Below are 19696 nucleotides of genomic sequence, written 5' to 3'. Positions count from 1 at the left end.
TTGATCTCTTAACGACTGAAAAATCGTGGAACCTTCGCATTGTGAGATGCGGCCAGCAGGTCGATGGACGGTAGGCCCCAGCAATCTACCACCAGCTTAAAGGCTTTGGCCAACAAAGCCCATTCTCCTGGATCCACACTCTCTATGCTTAGAAAGTCTGCTCTGATGATGTTTTTTCCTGCGATGTGGGAGACAGAGATCATCTGTAAATGTATTTCTGCTCATTCCATAAGGAGATCTAACTCCTGTGGCACTTGCTGGCACTTGGTTCCCCCCTGGCAGTTGATGTATTGTACCATTGTTGCGCTGTCTGACATTACATGGACCGCCTGACCCTGGAGAATGTGCCTCGGCTGTAGACACACCAATCTAACTGCTCGAGCTTCCAGGCGGTTTATGTTCCAGAGCACCTCTTCCTTGGTCCAATGCCCCTGGGCAGTCAGTTCCTGACAGTGAGCTCCCCAGCCCCGGAGGCTCGCATCTGTCTTGAGGACCAGCCATTTCGGCAGGGACAGGGTTACACCCTTGCCCAGGTGAGCTTCCTGTAGCCACCACTGGAGCTGAGAACATACTTCCATCAGTAAGTGGAGGTGAATCGAATAGTTTTGAGATAGCGGGTTACAACGTGACAACAGGGAGCGTTGAAGTGGTCACATGTGCCCTCGCCACGGTTCTACCTCCAGGGTTGATGCTATCAAACTGAGGACCTGAAGATAGCTCCACACCTTGGGGCGTATCATGTTCATCAAGCAATGCACCTGGGAAATCAACTTCCTTATCCACAAGGGTGAGAGGAAGACCTTGCCCCGCTTGGTGTCAAACCAAACTCCCAGATATTCTAAGGACTGGGAGGGCTTGAAACTTCTTCTGTCCATGTTTATGACTCAACCAAGCTCCTGCTAGTCACCCGGAGACTCTCTTCCACCGACCTCACCCAGATCAACCAGTCGTCCAAGTACCAGTGCACCAGGATTCCCTCTTTCCCTCAGTGCCACCGCTATGACCACCATAATCTTAGAAAGTGTTCTGGGGGCAGTAGCCAGGCCAAAGGGCCGGAACTGATAATGGTGGCCCAGTACCACAAAGCATAGGAAACGCTGATGTTCTTGCTGGATTGGAATATGAAGGTGGGCCTTGGAAAGGTCCAGGGAGGTTAAGAACTCTCCCGGTTGTATGGCCATCATCACAGAGCACAGTTTCCATGCGGAAATCAATTACTTGTAGATATCAGTTGACACTCTTGAGGTCCAGGATGCAGCAAGAGGAACCCTCCCCTCTTGGGTTCGGTGAAATAGATAGAACACCACCCCATATTTTCCTGTAATTATAGCCTTCAACCTCAGGAGCCTTGTTAAGAAAGACTCCACTGCCATCTTCTCTTACCTTCCGGTAGCCAGAGAACTGGAAATTCACCCCATTTACTGGCCAGTTTTCCAATTTGCTTCTGAAGAGGAGTGATCCCTTAAAGGTCTGCTGACCAATTTCATAGCCATAGCTGTCTTCTGGCTGCTACCACTGAGGCCACTCCTCTGGCAAGGTACGGACTAGGTCAGAGCCTGTGTCAGCTAAAAAGGCAGCGGCAGGCTCCATTAGCTTCTCTGGAATATGCCCTTGAGTCATACACCTCTCTAGAGAGGAGCAGGCACAAGCGAGTTACCAGGGCACAACGGGAAGCAAACTAAGGTCATTGCTGTCGCATCAAAGGCTTGCTTAAGGATGGACTCCATCCGCCTATCATGCGCATCCTATAAAGCCGCTCCTCCCTCCACTGGGACAGTTGTTCACTTCGAAACGGCGCAGACCAATGCATCCATTTTAGGGAAACACAGGCATTTTTTGCCGCCAGATCCAGTGGGTATAGAGCTTCTAATGCTTGTCCACCTTTAAAACTCACTTCAGGGGCATCCCATTCCAGGTCAATTAACTTCTGGATGGTTTCCAGCATCAGAAAATAGCAAGAGGCTTTCCACAGAGTCACCAGAATGGGATTCTTCTTTGGTTCCATCATAGAGTCCGCCCCAGGAACTCCCAGTGTCTTCAGGATCTGGGAAACCATGGCTGGCAATTCATCTCTTATGGAAAAAATGTAACATGGTCCGATATGGCTCCAAATCCAGTGGGATTTCCCCATCTTCCAAGGAATATGGATCCCCTTCTTCATCCGTGCTGTCTGGGTCCCTGACACGGATACCCTTGGTGAGACGAGGCCCTACCGACTGAGGGTCTGTCCGAACAGGGGCAAGTGAAGTAGACTGCGCTTGTACAAAGGCTTGAAAGGCCTTGAAACATTTCCACCCAAGAGAAGGCCGCCAGGTCCATGCCTAGCCCAGGAGGGACTGGGGTAGACACTGCTGGATTTCCCTCTCCCATGGAAGACCCAGCCCCGGGATTACTCAGATACAGGGCAGGGTCTTCCGGACTACTTCCAGTTAATGTTGTGGCTGACCCATCCTCATAGTGGGAGGATCTGGGCTTAGTAAAGACTGGGGAGGCCAACTCTCCCTGGGCCTTTTCACAGTGCTAACAAAAGTAAGAATCAAGGTCAGACTGTGTAGCCCTAATATGACAGGCAGCACAGAGAGAATGGCGCTTATGTTTCTTTGCTGCTTGAGCCATTAGGGACGGTAACTGCATGTTCAGGCGGCTTGCGCTTAAAATTTTGTGCGCACAGATTTCAGGCACCTACGCAGACAGAAGCAGGGCGCGCACACAGCCCGTGTTCCCAGCTTTACCTAAATTCTGCGCCTAGAGAGATGCACACATATGGATGCGCATGACGTGTGCAATGTTTCATGCATAGCGCATGCGCAGAGCCAGCACACACCACACACACCGACAAGGCAATAGAAGACGCACAAAAAGACGCACAAGATGGTACCGCTGCGGCCTACCACACTGTGTGCCTGAGCCTAAAGCGGGGCCAGCCCACCAGGGGGCTGCTCAACCTGCTCGGAAGCCCACTTCCCCTTATCCCAACGGGATCGTGAACAATGTCGGTATGGTGTGCTGAGCAAGGAGACCGGAGGAATTCTTACTGAAACCCCTCCAACGTCACTGAATCAGGAGGAATCTTTTTTTTTTTTTTTTTTTTAAACTTACCTGGGCTCAGTGCTTACCAGCTGAGTATAGAGATGGGCTCTGGCTGTGGGGGAGAGAGCGCTTTGGCCGTCGCGACCATGCTCAGCTTCCTGCACCCACTGCTTCAGCAGCAGTCCACACCGGAAACCAGCTACCAGACCAATGTACACCTCTGAGGGACCTCAAAAATCATCTCAGGATTTCTCAATCGGGGGAAGGACCTTTAGGTATCACTGCAGGAAAGCAGGGCTCAATCTTCCCCCAATTTAAAAGTAGAATTTCTTCTTCTGAAAGGGTTCAATAATCTCCCATAGGGAAAGCACGACCACATCTGCTAGGAGACGGAGAGATACTGAAGGGCTGAGATCACTGCAGAAGTGTATCTAGGGTGAAGTCAGCTTTGAAACCTGACTCCATCTCCATCTGCTAGCAGGGGAGCACATAACCCATTGGTCCTGAGTCCATCTGGCTACATGCTAGGAAATGGGCAATCTCCTCCACTGAGACTTCAGAAAAAGAGGAGAGAATGGCAGAAGCCAGAAGTATAGAGGAAAGAAGTGTCAGAGATGAAGGTAGAGGTGACTTGGTTGAGAACTCAAGACTAATTTTGTGACTCTTTCAACGGAAGTACTCAGCCATAGTCTGAGCAGAGAGTGAGGGGGGGGGGGGGGCGGAATTTGAAGAGGGAATCGAGTGTGGCAAAGAGATGGCAAGGGTTGGTTGCAGGAGTGTGTCAGATGGATGTAGAAGTCTTATTGGCAAGTGCAATGGCAGACTTAAAGGTTAATTTGAAATGTATGAAGTCTGTATGGGCACAGAATTTTACAAAGTGGGCACAGGAACGAAAGAAGCAAATTCTAAGAGTGAGCCAAGGCTGGGGTTTGGAGAGCTTTACAGGAGGGGCAAGAGAGTCTAATGCAGAGGAGACTATAGTGTTGTAAGAAGAAACCAATTCATCAACTAACAGACAATATAGTGGAAGAAAGGAGAGATTAAACAATAGTGGAGATGATATAAGGGTCGACAGCTTGGAGATTCCTAAAAGTGTTGGTGGTGACTTTGTAAGGACATATCCCATGTTTAACTACTGGAAGCACCCAATTTGAATTATAATAGCCAAGAGGGATGCTGACAAGTATGCTAACAGGCCAAAAATAGTGTCACAGCTCAAGAAAAGAAACTTTGCCCAGATTAAAACTTTCAATCAGAACTGAAGGATACTTATCAAGATCTGCTTGTTTGAAAGCTCCTGTGTAAATAAAACCAAGGCAGAGGGACAATGCAGCAACTATGGCTCATAAGCAGAAGTCACAGACCAGTCAAGGAAAGTCCAGAGGTCAGTAGGGACCCCACCCTTGGATTAAGGAGCACTCTGAATGGAGACAACGCTGATGGTGGCAGACAGCATGGTCCAGTCGTGGCAGGACCCCCCACCCCCGAAACAAAAGGGGAGGAGGGAAAAGACCTGCAATGTAGCAAAGCCCCTCCATCCACTACATGATTATGCACAAGTTTATGCATATTTATCCACTGGAAAGTACAAGACAGGGGCAAATAAGGAGGAAGGGGGTGAGCCCAAAGCAGCACCAACAACCCCTGCTATCGAGGAGGGAGAAGACTAGGTGTGGCCAGGAGACTGGAGAGAGGAAATGCCCTGCTTGGGGTCGGACAGTGGTGCAGATTCTGAGGCGACGAGAATCCGAGAAAAGCCCGGCAGCTCTGCCAGTACCAGACCCGGAAGCAAGCCTCCTCCCCTGCCTACAATCCTTAGACCTCCAGCCAGAGCCTGTTTCAGAGGTAAACAGGGAAATCTCCTGAAGTTGGGACCAGGGGTAAGTAAGCTAGCCCTAAGTATTACTATATTAAGCAGGCTAAGGTTTATGGCATGTTTTAAACCACCCATGGTACAGAACATTCTTTAGTGTAAACTGGAGCTTAGTAGCCAGGACGATAAAGTCATGTATTGTTATCTTCTAAATGCTGATCCTGCCAAATCTGATAAATAAAAGTCTAATTCTGTGGCGAACACATTGTCTTTTCCTGAACTTAGAACTGTGAGGTGAAGTGAGAGTGGAACTGGAAGTGTCCTGTATTTATTTATTTTATTTAATGGTTCTTTATATACTGCAGCACGTTAGCAACATCACCTCGGTTCACAGTGTAACATAACACTGTAGCGATGTCCTTTCGTGGATTACAAACTGGCTAAAAGACAGGAAACAGAGAGTAGGATTAAGTGGACAATTCTCTCAGTGGAAGGGAGTGGGCAGTGGAGTGCCTCAGGGATCTGTATTGGGACCCTTACTTTTCAATATATTTATAAATGATCTGGAAAGAAATATGACAAGTGAGGTAATCAGATTTGCAGATGATACAAAATTTTTCAGAGTAGTTAAATCACAAGCAGATTGTGATAAATTGCAGGAAGACCTTGTGAGACTGGAAAATTGGGCATCCAAATGGCAGATGAAATTTAATGTGGATAAGTGCAAGGTGATGCATATAGGGAAAAATAACCCATGCTATAGTTACACAATGTTAGGTTCCATATTAGGTGCTACCACCCAAGAAAAAGATCTAGGTGTCATAGTGGATAACACATTGAAATCGTCGGTTCAGTGTGCTGCGGCAGTCAAAAAAGCAACCAGAATGTTGGGAATTATTAGAAAGGGAATGGTCAATAAAACGGAAAATGTCAAAATGCCTCTGTATTGCTCCATGGTGAGACCATACCTTTAATACTGTGTATAATTCTGGTTGCCGCATCTCAAAAAAGATATAATTGCAATGGAGAAGGTACAGAGAAGGGCGACCAAAATGATAAGGGGAATGGAACAGCTCCCTTATGAGGAAAGACTAAAGAGGTTAGGACTTTTCAGCTTTGAGAAGAGACGGTTGAGAGGGGATATGATAGAGGTGTTTAAAATCATGAGAGGTCTAGAAGGGGTAAATGTGAATCGGTTATTTACTCTTTCAGATAATAGAAAGACTAGGGGGCACTCCATGAAGTTAGCATGTGGCACATTTAAAACTAATTGGAGAAAATTCTTTTTCACTCAACGCACAATTAAACTCTGGAATTTGTTGCCAGATGATGTGGTTAGTGCAGTTAGTATAGCTGTGTTTAAAAAAGGATTGGATAAGTTCTTGGAGGAGAAGTCCATTACCTGTTATTAAGTTGACTTAGAAAATAGCCACTGCTATTACTAGCAACAGTGGCATGGAATAGACTTAGTTTTGGGGTATTTGCCAGGTTCTTATGGCCTGGATTGGCCACTGTTGGAAACAGGATGCTGGGCTTGATGGACCCTTGGTCTGACCCAGTATGGCATGTTCTTAAAACTTACCTACAACTCAATGAAGCTGTGGGGAGGGTGGTTTACTGTGAAAGTTATCAGATGATGGTCTGAGATAGGAAGAACTGAGATGGAGATATCTGAGAGACAGCAGTTGGAGGAAAGGACTAGGTCAAGGCAGTAGCCATGCTTTTGAGCAGGGGCAGTAGAGCAGAGTTGGAGATCAAATGAGGTTAAGAAAATGATTTTTGAGGCGTAAGAATGGGAGGGATCATCAACATGGAGGTTAAAGTCACCAAAAATAAGGGAAAGATGAGTCAAGGAAGAAGGAAAGCCAGGAATCAAAGTAGGTGAGAAAGGAGGAGGGGGATTTATCAAGGGGTTGATCAATGATAACTACAAGGAGAGGTGGTGGGATGAAGAGGGGGAAGAAAAAAAAAAAAAAAAAAGAGTGGGACAGAGGTGGAAAAAGGGGTTGAAACCTACAGGAGAAGAGCAGCAATCCAACACCACTTTTGCGGCCTACTGTACAAGGTGTATGATTCCATGACAGAAAGCAGCAACTGAAGCAGAGTCCTCAGGGAAAAGCCAGGTCTCGGTCAAGACAATGAGATGAAGAGTATGAGAAAGATAAAGAGGTCCTGAATATAGGCAAGCTTGCTGGAAATAGAATGGGAATGCCACAAGAAGCCTAAGAAAGGAAGAAGGAGGGAGACAGGGAATAGTGATAAGACTGGAGGGTTTGATATGCACTGATGAGGTCAAAGTTGCTTTGGAAGACCAGGATTGTGATTGATCTCTCTGGCTGACAATAGGAAGAGTAGGAGAGCACGTAGAAGAAAGGCAGAGATGTAAGAACAAGGATGAGTACTGTCAGGGAGAGTAGAGATGGCTGGATGAAGGGAAGAAAACTTTGAAGTTCAAGAGCAGTGGACAGTGTAGATGACAGAATGGCAGGTGAGATAAAGAATGTAAGGAATAGAAAAGGTTGATTTGGTGTTAGTAGTAGTTTGCAACAGAGAATAAAACTGGGGAGAATTAGCATTAGGAAGAGAAAATGTAGTGGAGCCACAGGAAAGAAAGAAAGGACCACAACCTCCCCAGTACCTGACTGGCTGCTTGAAGAACAAGGCGTGGGAAGAGCTCAGGCCCAGGGTGGGTTGTGGTGATTTCTGCATTGACCACCAAGGCAGCTGGGAGACATATGCAGAAGGGCTGCAACCTCCCCAAAAGTAGGGGCCCAATTCAAGGCCTGATAATGGTGGTGGCAGCTATAGTAGTATGAAACTGAACTGGCACACAGGACTGTCAGCACATGTTCCCTTCCCAGGCCCGCCTCCTGTGAAAAGGCCAGGAGGCGGTGGGGCCTAGAAGAGGGACATGCACCAATGGCCCTGCACTTCTTTTCAAACTCATGCTGATGCTGCTACCCCCATCAGACATTGAACTGGCCCTCTACTTCATATCTCAGCAAGGCATGGAGAGGGGTTTTGGGGTTCACTGCCACCAGTCTTCCTCTTCTTCAGGTGATAGGGTCTGGACTACCCACCACACTTGGATCCTGTCTGCCTGCTCTCTATGTTTGTTTGTGTGGCCATGTATAAAAGCACATACACACAGATGGACATAGCGCCAAGAAAATGCATTCTCGATTTTTGTGAAATGTGCCTAGAGATAGGAAAAACAAAATCTAAGTTAAAAAAAACAAACAAAAAAAGAAGCACAAAAAGGGCAACTAAGAAAGTAGTTTTTGCCCTGGCTCCTAAAAAGGTTTGACTGGTGCCCAAGTTTTCTAAATATTTTTTCCAGCCCTGAACTTAGATAAGATTAGATAACTGCAATAACGTACTGTAGCTGAACTAGGCTGAGTAACATAGACCAAGTATGGAAAACATGAGAAACATTTGTGCTATACAAACCGTTGAAGAATGAGTTTGAAAAAAAAAAAAAAGTCAGTCAATGTTATCCCCAAGTAAACGGCAGGTGAGGAAACCAGAAATGGATGGCAAAGCAAAAGCAAACCTGCATAAAATAAAGGAACCCTTGAGAGCTACACACATACCCAGCATGGGTTGACCTAGATGTTTATTATAAATCATTTTCAGGAACTCATATAACCTGATTCGCTTATAGAATATGGCTGAAACCTGGAGGAAACTGTTCAGTAGGCTATTTTTTTTTTAATAGTTTTTTTTTTTTAATTAAAGATTTTTCCACGAGTCAAACACACACAAAAAGACATATACAGTTACATCATAAGTGCAGGCCACAAATATATAAAGTTTGGAAGCTAGGTTCTACATTCTATTCTGACACCCAAATATCTACACCCTGATAAGACTTGTATATGTAAGTCCAAATAGAGTCATATTAAGAGATCCTCCTGATCAAAGGAATACTGCTTCATTAATTAAATTCTATCATAAAAACAGGAATTAGACTAAACTATTTAACCCATGGAACCCAAACTGTCTTAATTTTCAGTTGTATGTCTGCATGATCAAGCAAAATTGGGGTTTTTGAATATCAGATAATCAGATTCCTGTTGGGTTTTTTTTTTTTTCCAAGTCGGTCAAGAGCTCTCTTTATAATACATGGCTTTTTTGCGTTTTCAAATATGAGACACAGACCTCACATTTTGGCGCAGTATTCTCCATACTGAATAAGAACAGAAGATATGCCATACTGGGTCAGACCAAGGGTCCATCAAGCCCAGCATCCTGTGTCCAACAGTGGCCAATCCACGTCACAAGTACCCAAACATTAAACAGATCCCAAGCTACTGTTCCTTATCGATTAATTGCACTTTATGGACTTCTCGAAACCTTTTTTAAATCCAGTTACACTAAACTGCCGTAACCACATCCTCTGGCAAGGAATTCCAGAGCTTGACTATGTGTTGAATGAAAAAGAATTTTCTCAGATGCAGCTCATCAAGTCAAACACACACAACTTTGCCTCTACTGAGACCACTTTTTTTTTTTTTTTTTTTTTTTTTTTTTTTTAATAGCTCAGAAAAGAATTTTGTAGCTTGGACTAGTTGTCTCTGCACATACTCCAGGTCATCACAGCCCAAGTCTAAGAAGGTACAGAGAAGTATGACCAAAATGATAAAAAAAGAGAATAGAACAGCTCCCCTATGAGAAAAGGCTAAAGAGGTTAGGGCTGTACAGCTTGGAGAAGAGATGGCTGATGGGGATATGATAAAAGTTTATAAAATCATGAGAGGATTTCAATGGCTAAATGTTAATCAGCTGTTTACTCTTTCAGATAATATAAGACTAGGGGATACTCCATGAAGTTTGCATCTAGCACATTTAAAACAAAATTGGAGAAAAGTCTCTCACATCAATGCACAATTAAGCTCTGGGATTTGTTACCAGAGGATGTGGTTAAGGTTGTTAGCTTAGCTGGGTTTAAAAAAGTTTTGATCAAGTTCCTGGAGAAGTCAATAAACTGCTATTAGACAAGCTGACTTATAGCAACTGCGTATTACAGGAATTAGTAGCATGGGATCTATTTACTGTTTGGGTACTTGCCAGGTACTTGTGTACTGGATTGGCCACTGTTAGGAACAAGATGCTGGGCTATATAGACCCTCGGTCTGACCCAGTATGGCAACTTCTTATGTTCTTAAGATCCCTGGGAATCTCAGGGGCCTCTTTGTGCTACTGGTACAGCACAAAATTAAAGAGATTTTCTCTGTTTGCTAAGATGATTTCAATTTAAGAAACCATCTTAAAAACAGAAAGAGTGAACCATCAAGAAACTTCCAGATTAGTCTAACACACAGTTGAACTTACACAGTTCAATCATATTATTAAAGACACTCTATGACCATGCTATGGCTGTATTCCTTACCCAATAAGGAAGCTGCTGATCTGCCATAAAAGCTTTCGGACTAGGCTCACTTTTACCATTACCGGTCCAAATTCTTTTCCAGGATGCGTATTTTTCATAACCATCTTTATGACTAACAAGCAAAACAATAAATCAAAGAAAATAAACAGTGACTGAAGCATGAGATGATGTCCATTCAGTCTGCAGCAAATCAACTTATGCAAAGTACTGAGGAGTCCCAAATGCTTTAAGAGCCCTCCGCTTTCCCAGCCTTAACAGAACAAGTGTATTTAAAAATTCAGTTGCATACACATTTCTGGAAATTGGAGAAATTACTTACCTGATAATTTCATTTTCCTTAGTGTAGACAGATGGACTCAGGACCAATGGGTATAATTTACTCCTGATAGCAGTTGGAGACGGATCAGATTTCAATCTGACGTCAGCCCTAGTACATATACCCCTGCAGGAAGTGCAGCTCTTCAGTATTCTCCTTGAAAAGCATTGTGGATATATGCATGACTGAATAATTTGAATAACTTGATTAACTTTAACTTGGATATCTTAATTAATTTGAATCGGTTGAATTGGCTACAGCTGGAGACCGTCAGTGCCCTCAACCGAGAAATGTCGGCACCCGGTAGGATGGGTGTCCTAGATGAAGGAAAGCATGGCCTACCCGTGAATCACTCGCTCCCGGGAATGTCCCCCGAGAATTCCATGAGTAACGGCAGCCGTGGGTGGGATGCTGAGTCCATCTGTCTACACTAAGGAAAACGAAATTATCAGGTAAGTAATTTCTCCATTTCCTAGCGTGTAGCAGATGGACTCAGGATGTATAAAAGCTACTCTCGAACCGGGTGGGAGGCTGCCCATGCCCCACTTAGTACTACCCTTTCAAATGCTGTGTCCTCCCGAGCCTGAACATCCAGGCGGTAAAAGCTGGAGAAGGTGTGGATGGAGGACCATGTCGCTGCCCTGCAGATCTCGGCGGGTGACAGCATCTGGGTTTCTGCCCAGGACACTGCCTGGGCTCTAGTAGAATGGGCCTCGACTTGTAAAGGGGTGGCTTGCCTGCTTCTACGTAGGCCACCTTGATGACTTCTTTGATCCAGCTAGCTCTGGTTGCTCGTGAGGCCTCTTCCCACTGTGAAGGACGAATAGATGGTCCGTCTTTCGTACGGATTCCGACCTTTCCAGGTATCGGACTAGGAGCCTGCCGATGTTGAGCTGGCATAGACTTCGAGCCTCTTCCGAATTCTTATGCTCATCTGGCGATGGTAGCGAGAAGGTTTGGTTGAGATGGAAGTGAGACACCACTTTGGGGAGGAACGACGAAACTGTGCATAACTGGATGGTTCCCAGGGTAAGTCTGAGGAATGGCTCTCGGCAGGACGGTGCTTGTAGCTCAGATATACGACAGGCCGAACAGACTGCCAACAGGAAGGCTGTCTTCAGTGTTAATAGTCGGAGAGACAGGCCACGGAGAGGTCTGAAGGAGGTTCCTGCTAGGAAATCTAGGACCAGGTTGAGGTTCCAAAGAGGCACCGGCCACTTCAGGGGTGGTCGGATCTGCTTGACTCCTTTCAGAAAGCGGGAGACATCTGGGTGAGAGGTTATGCTGCCACTCTCGCTCTTGGTTCTGTAGCATGACAACGCGGCCACCTGTACCTTGATGGAGTTGAGAGACAATCCCTTCTGTAGGCCGTTCTGCAGGAATTCCAAAATCGCAGGAATTTTGACTGAGTGTGGTATGATGTCGCAGTCCTCGCACCAGGCTTCGAATACTCTCCAAATCCTTATGTATGTTAGGGATGTGAAGAACTTGCGTGCTCAGAGTAGGGTGTCAATTACTGCTCCAGAGTATCCGCTCTTCCTTAGGCGAGTCCTCTCAATGGCCAGCCCCTAAGAGATAATCAAGCTGGATCCTCGTGGAGGATCGGTCCCTGTTGGAGGAGGTCTCTTGTGGAGGTAGAGGAAGGGGGCTCCCTGTCAGCAGTCTTCGCATGTCTGTGTACCACGGTCTTCTTGGCCAGTCCTGGGCCACTAGAAGTACTGGTCCCCTGTGGTGTTCTATCTTGTGGATGATTGCGCCCAATAGGGGCCACAGCGGGAAGGCATATAACAGAGTCTCCTGTGGCAAGGTCTGTACCAGGGTATCGATTCCCTGGGACTGGGGTTCCCACCTGCAGCTGAAGAAACTGGGTATTTGGGCGTTAGACCGGTTTGCCAGGAGGTCCATGGTTGGTGTTCCCCAACGGTTTACTATCAATTGGAATGCTGTGGTCGACAGTCTCCATTCTCCTGGATCTAGACTTTCTCTGCTGAGGAAGTCCGCAGCGACGTTATCTTTCCCGGCGATGTGGACGGCCGAGATCTCTTGAAGATTCACTTCCGCCCATGACATTAGGAGGTCTAATTCCAGAGACACCTGTTGGCTTCTGGTTCCTCCCTGATGGTTGATGTAGGCCACTGTTGTGGCGTTGTCCGACATTACTCTGATCGCTTTGTCTCGGAGTCTGAACCGAAGCTTAGGCAGGTTAGTCTGACTGCCCGGGCTTCTAAGGGATTGATGTTCCATCCCGACTCTTCTTCGTTCCATTGCCATTGGGTGGTTAGCTCCTGGCAGTGTGTTCCCCATCCTCATAGGCTGGCATCCGTGGTGAGTAGGATCCAGGCTGGTGAGGATAGTCTCATTCCCTGGCTCAGATTGGCTTCTTGTAGCCACCATTGTAGTTGGGCCTGAACTCTGTCCGGGAGCTGAAGACGTACGGTGTAGTTCTGGATCAGTGGATTCCATCATGATAGTAGTGAGCGTTGTAGGGGGTCTCATGTGAGCTCGTGCCCATGGCACTACTTCCATTGTGGATCCCATGAGGCCGAGGACTTGTAGGTAATCCCATGCTGTGAGGCAAAGTTCACTCAACAGGTTTCGTAACTGGGTCATCAGTTTTGATCTCCTTGTCGGTGTCAGGATGACCTTGTCTTGTTGGGAGTCCAGTTCGACACCAAAATATTCTAGAGATTGGGAGGGCTGCAGGCAGCTCTTGTTTGTGTTGACCACCCACCCGAGGTTCTCCAGTAGAGTTTTGACTCTGTTGGTTGCCTGGTGGCTTTCCTCTGGGGATTTCGCCCTGATCAGCCAATCTTCTAGATAAGGGTGCACTCGAATTCCTTCCTTTCTCAGTGTTACTGCCACCACCACTATGATCTTGGTGAACGTCCGGGGTGCAGTGGCTAACCCAAAAGGTAGTGCCCGGAACTGGTAGTGACGGTCTAGGATCGAGAAGCGTAGAAAACGCTGATGCTCTTGATGGATCGGAATGTGTAGGTAGGCTTCAGACAGATCCAGGGATGTAAGGAACTCTCCCGGTTGTATTGCCCTTATTACCGAGCGTAGGGTTTCCATGCGGAAGCGAGGAATCTTCAGGTGATGGTTGACTGCCTTGAGGTCCAGGATGGGTCTGAACGTTCCTTCTTTCTTGGGGACGATAAAATAAATACTGGATGTTATTCCATCTATTTGTTGTGGAGGCACCGGTGTTATAGCCTCTAAGGCTAGCAATCTGGTCAGTGTAGCTTCCACTGCCATCCTCTTGGAAGGGTCGTGGCAGGGAGATTCCACAAACTTGTCCGGAGGGAAGTGGTAGAAATCCAGGTAATATCCCTCTCGAATGATGGATAGGACCCACTTGTCCGAAGTTCTCTCGACCCATCTTTGGTAGAATAGGGCAAGTCTGCCCCCTATGGCTTCTTTCTTTGGACGGGTCGGCTGATTTTCATTGTGGGGTGCAGCTGGGGTCCTTTTGTTGTGCTTGTTCTGAAAGGACTGGTTCCGGCCTGCGAAGTGGGCCGCTTGATATGTGCTTCTATATGAGTTGAAGCGCTGTGATTCCCTGCCCCTGGAGGTTCGGGGGAAGGATCGCTGGTTTCTCTTATTCCTGTCCTCCGGTAGCCGCGGCAGTGGGGACTCGCCCCATTTGTTGGCTAGTTTCTCTAGTTCGCTTCCGAACAGGAGGGTTCCCTTGAAAAGCATCCTTGTCAGTCTCGTTTTGGAGGATGCGTCGGCTGACCAGTTTCGGAGCCAGATTTGTCTTCTGGCTGCCACAGCGGATGACACTCCTCTAGCTGTGGTGTGTACCAGATCAGAAGCGGCATCCACGAGGAAGGATACTGCTGGTTCCAGGGCCTCCCCAGGAGCGTTGTTCCTGGTCTGTGCTAAGCAGGCGCGTGTCACCACGGTACAGCAGGCCACGATATGTAAAGACATAGCGGAGACATCAAAGGACTGTTTGAGGATAGATTCCAGACGTCTATCTTGAGCATCCTTGAGTGCTGCTCCTCCCTCCACTGGGATAGTAGTGTACTTCGCGACCACGCAGACCATGGCATCCACTTTCGGACATGCCAGGAGATCTTTGGCAGCTGGGTCCAGAGGGTACATGGCTGCCAGAGCCAGGCCCCCTTTGAACGTAGTTTCTGCGGCATCCCATTCCAAGTCAATTAGTTGCTGGATGGCTTGTAATAGTGGGGAATGGCGGTAGGTCTGACGGAGTCCCTCTAGTAGTGGGTTCATCTTAGGTTCCCCCGAGGCACTTGTGCCCGGGATAGCAAGCTCTTTTAAAGCTGTGTGACCAGGTCTGGAAGCTCGTCTTTGGTGAAGAAGCGTCTCATGGTTCGGTGGGGCTCTGTCCCCAGAGGGATTTCCCCTTCCTCCAGGAGTTCTAAATCCTCATCCGAGTTGTCCCTATCCCCGAAGGTGGAGCTTCTAGGCGGTGGGATCACTTCCCTGGGCACAGAGGATCCCGGGATGTTGAGGTCCTCTGGTGGAGCCTGTGGCCGTATTATAGGAGGCCCCGGTTGCATGTGGATGAAGGTATGCAGACCTTTGAAGAATTCCACCCAGGAGATAGATGCTGGGTCTAGACAGGGGTGCCGTGTCCCTGGGGAGCCCCGTTTGAGGGGGGGGGGGGGTCCCGCTGTGCAATGCTAGGTCTGGTGTACTGCTCGAGAGGCTGGAACCTGGTTCCGGCTGGGGAAGGCCATGAGTTGGATCCCCTAGGGCCTCTTCACACTGTATACACAGGGCCGTGGCCTCCTCATGCTGTGCAGCTCTAATGTGGCATGCTGGGCAAAGGCAAAGCTTTGAGTTTCTTTTCCGGTGATGCCATGGCTTGTGCACATTGAGATACAGTTGTGTGCTCCGGTGCGTCGAAGTTGTGCGCTTAGGTTTGGCGCGCGCTCAGGGAGATGTGCGCGCTTTATGCGTACAGATCGAAGTTATGCGCCTGGCACAGTAAGCGTGTGGCTATGCGCGTCGCTTGTGTGCACGGTACTTGGGCGCGCGACGTTGTGCGCACAAGGTATTTGTGCGCACGGCTCGCCTCTGTGCGCACGGATTGGAATGGCAGTGAACAGATCAAAATGGTGACGGCGACCATGCAGACAATATGGCGACCACCTCGGAGGGTCTCCACGTGGGAGGACCCTCGGATCTGACTGGGGTCTAGCCCTGCTAGGGCAGATCAACCCTTTGGCACTGGTGCCAGCTGGCGACCTGTGCGATTCCTCGAGCTTCGGAGACCGGAGACTTTTAAGTAGATTTCTACCTTACCTTGTCTCGGCGCTTCCCGTTCTCATTCCGGGCGGTCCCCGGCTGCGGGGGGAGAGGGAAAATACCTTCACCGCCGTGCTCGAAGATGCACCCGCTGCCTCTCACAGCCTCACCCAATGTCGGGGGCTAGGTCCTCGCGAGGGTCGGCCGCCAGACCAAGGCTTACCTCCGAGGGATCACGGAAATTACCTCAGGAATTCTCAGCTGGGGGAGGGACCCAATGGGTGTCACCGCAGGAGAGCGGGGCTCATCTGTAGAGGTAAGATTTCTTCTTATTTTGGTTTTCTTTGGTAAAATTACTCTAACGCCGTGTGAGCGTGCATATAGTCCCTAACTGCTATGGAGACGGAAAATACTGAAGAGCTGCACTTCCTGCAGGGGTATATGTACTAGGGCTGACGTCAGATTTAAATCTGATCCGTCTCCAACTGCTATCAGGAGTACACCATACCCATTGGTCCTGAGTCCATCTGCTACACGCTAGGAAATCTAAGTTTATTTTATTGAGGTAAGGTGGGCTTCCATCTCTCATAAGAGGTATAGAAAGTAGAAAAAGGTCAGTCAATCCCCATCAAGTATCCTGCCAGGTACAGTTTCAATCAAATGTCCCCAAAACTATGGCCCACAGAGCTTAGTTTTCTGGCCTGCCACACTTTCCCTTCCAGCAGTAGCATGCTGTCAGGCCTTCAAGGGATTCACTGAATCCTCTTCCCTCCAAGACTTCAATTTCTGTTTTTTGGCAGCATTGTTTGACAGCAGGAGACAATGAGGACAGGTTTTTTTTGGCGGCCTGGGCCCAATAGTAGAGTTGTCAGCAGCAGCACAGCATGGGGCAGAAGACAGGACCTTGCTTTGGTCACTTGCTGTGCTGCGAGCCATCCAGAGCTGTGAGCAAAGGCTAAGTGCATTAGTCTGCTAGGCACTAGGAGGCAATGGCTCAGCATGGCATAACAGCAGTGGAAGAAACAGCAGCATCGCGGCCACCCTGGGAGTCAAACAGAAGATACTGCTGCTGCTAGGGACTGAGGGGAAGTGGTCCTGATTAAGACTGAGACTGCTGGGGTAGGAGTATCAGTGAGACTCCTGGGCAACGGGGGAGTAAAAGGGGATGGAGGCTGTCTCGATCTTCTCCACAACTCAGTCCCCAGCAAACTGCACTTTCAACTTGAGGGCGAGACTGCTGGGGACAGGGTAGGGCTCAAAAGAAGAGCTATAGCTGCTGTTTTATTCTGTTTCTGCAGTAGAGGATAGGAAGTGGGAAGATTTTGATGTTCTCTATAATTTTAGGGAAATGTGCATCTCTAAATGCTTCTCTTTCATATGGTACAGGAAGAAATGCATTCGGTTTTATATTTTCCTTTGTTGCACTGCAGACAGAGTCAGGTTTTTTGAGCTGTCCAAGTCAGCTTTCACCTCCATGTTTCTATTGCTAATTTGTAGTCTCTTACGGGTCGATACAGTAAGGAGCGGTAGGAAGAGTTGCGTTAGTGCTGGGCGCACCCGCGGTTGCCGTACGATACTGTATGTAAATAGCTTGCAAATGTAAGCTGCATCTAAGAAGCGTCCGTGAAGCGTTAGGCCCGCACAACCCATTTTACTGTATAGAGCGCTATACAGTATCCTGGGTGCGCTGGCCTAACGCTTCACAGCACGCTGGTATCTGTCATTTCAAATGACATTTGAAATGACAGGTACCAGGAAGTGGACGGTTCTCCTACACTCGGGATTGCCAGTCCTCTCTCCCCTCCTCCCAAAGCAAGCAACGAAAGGCGTGACGTCACGACGTTTGGCGTCACGGCATGTGACGTCACGTCTTCAGCGGCCCAATTGCACGCACAGGGGCAGCTTTCGCCAGTGCGATGCGTCCATCTTTGCGGGCAGCTGGAGGCAGGGGAGCCGCGTCCGTCGTCGCCGATGTCCGTCTCCGGAGGGGGGGGCTGCAAAAAAAGTAAGTCGCTTCGTTGCTTTACACTGCCAGTCCCTCTCTCCCCTCCTCCCGAAGTAAGGCTGCTTTTCGCGCCTTGCTTCAGGAGGAGGGGAGAGAGGACTGGGAATCCCGAGCGTAGGGATTGCCCGTCCTCTCTCCCCTCTCTCCCTTGCAACTTTTTTTTTTTTTTCCACTTTTTCGCTTTTTTCCGCTTTCGTTGCTTCGGGAGGAGGGGAGAGGACTGGGGCTGCCCCAGAGACCAGCACCCATGGACGCGGCCAGGGCAGGTGAGCGGGGGCTGGGGGAAAGTTTGCCACCTACCCTTACTCCTGCCTCTAACGCAGGGGTAAGGGTAGGCGGTAAGTTAGCAGGTTAAACGCGCGGCAAAACGGCAGGGTAAAAAAGCGATAGTCTGGGCGCGCGTTACTGGATGGTAGGGAATAGCTAATTCGATCGTTTACATGTAATATACATGCCGCGGGCGGAAGGGGTTACCCGGTGATTTAAGGACGCGGTAAGAGTAGGTTAAAGGGGATAGTGCATCGCGGGTTGGACTAACGCGGCCGAAAAGTGGGTAGAAAGCGTGTTAGCAGCAGGGTAAATGCGGCCGCACTTTACTGTATTGACCTGCAAGTCAGTATTTGGTGTGGGTATGTCTATGTTTTGCATGTAGGACCAAGGTGAGCTTTCTGCTAGCATGGAGTTTGTGTGTCAGGGTCTGTAGCAGTCCAGTTTTTTCCTGCTTTCCAATCTGCACATCCTAGTAAGAGGAGGGTCTGGGACAGTGGTTCTCAATTTTTTTTTTTAACCACTGTACCCCTTTTCAGAGATTTACAGTCACCAAAATTCAAAATTCACAGCTAACACTATAGTCCCTCTTATTATACCTAAGGAGGAGGTGGGGGAAAGGGAAAGGAAGATGATGCATGCATTTCCTGAATCCCCTACTTTGAATGTCGCCACACACCACTGCCTTCTGGGAGCCTGATCCAGGCCACAGACGTTTTTGTTTCCCCCCATGTACACAGCAGAAAGATTGGGGAGGTTTCCCAGGCTCCACCAGCCGGCCAGACTGGTGCAGACTCTGAAATCTACTGGTGGAAAGGACAAACCCCCACCAGTGGTAGAAAGGGCTGACCGGATCCACAGCTATGGAGAGAACCGCTGGCAGGGAGGCCAGGCCCTGCCAGCGAAAGATCAAGATGCTAGGTGGGTGGGGGAGTGAGTGCAAAGGGAAAGGAAGGGTAGAAAAGGGGGAGTGAATCAGAGAGGTGAGAGTGAAGGGGGAGTGGACCACACCCCCACACTTATCTTGGGGGCAGATGCAAGAGAAGGGGAAAGACAAGGTGAAGGGTTCTCTGGGGATGTGAAAGGATTGCAAACTTCTGATTCTCTATCTGCCGCACCACTAAGAGCCCTGGCCCCTGCCTCCTCCTTTGCTGGCACTTAAACCATCAAAAGGGCTAGAGATGCCTCACTCCTCCCCCCCCCCCAACCCCAGAAAACTCTGAGGGAGGATCCCCCTCCTCCGCTCAGCAAAATTCAAGGGAGACAACCCTCCCCTGCCCTCTTTGGTGATTTCGCTTGAATAGTTTGCGGGCCCCTGGTTTAGATGCTACAGACAAGAAGCAATTGAGTTACTGAGGACAGAGTTCAGAGTCTTGTTCAGCAATTCTTGCAAACCCTGCAGCAACACAGGGCACAGAAAGTTTGACATCCTGGCACTGTATCCTGGAAAGATTTTCTTCAATTTTTGCACGCCAGCGTGAATAACTGAACAAACCAAACCAACATACCTGCGGTAATAGTGGTCAAAGCATTCATTGCAGAAATGCTCCCCACAGGAGAGGTGATACCATCTTGATGTGTAGCCGTTTTTAGCACACCTAAAGCAATCAAAAACAGACAACACTGGAAGAAAGGGCAACACCTCCAAATCAC

The 19696-nt window shown here is 48.3% G+C and overlaps 1 protein-coding gene across 3 annotated transcripts in view; it reads right to left on the bottom strand.

The window, feature by feature from the left end:
• KDM1B (lysine demethylase 1B) overlaps window positions 1-19696 on the bottom strand; it is a 174385-nt gene that overhangs the window by 131722 nt on the left and 22967 nt on the right. For all 3 annotated transcript variants that reach the window (XM_029590738.1, XM_029590740.1, XM_029590739.1), the window contains exons 4-5: window positions 19552-19641; window positions 10236-10347 (exon numbers count right to left, since the gene is read on the bottom strand). In XM_029590738.1, coding sequence (XP_029446598.1) covers window positions 10236-10347; window positions 19552-19641 — 202 coding nt within the window. The remainder of the gene's footprint in view (window positions 1-10235; window positions 10348-19551; window positions 19642-19696) is intronic.

The sequence above is a fragment of the Rhinatrema bivittatum genome, chromosome 2 (assembly GCF_901001135.1).
Source record: "Rhinatrema bivittatum chromosome 2, aRhiBiv1.1, whole genome shotgun sequence".
Classification (NCBI taxonomy): Eukaryota; Metazoa; Chordata; class Amphibia; order Gymnophiona; family Rhinatrematidae; genus Rhinatrema; species Rhinatrema bivittatum.
Note: the sequence above shows the minus strand (reverse complement) of the source record. Positions and strands in the feature narration are given on the sequence as shown.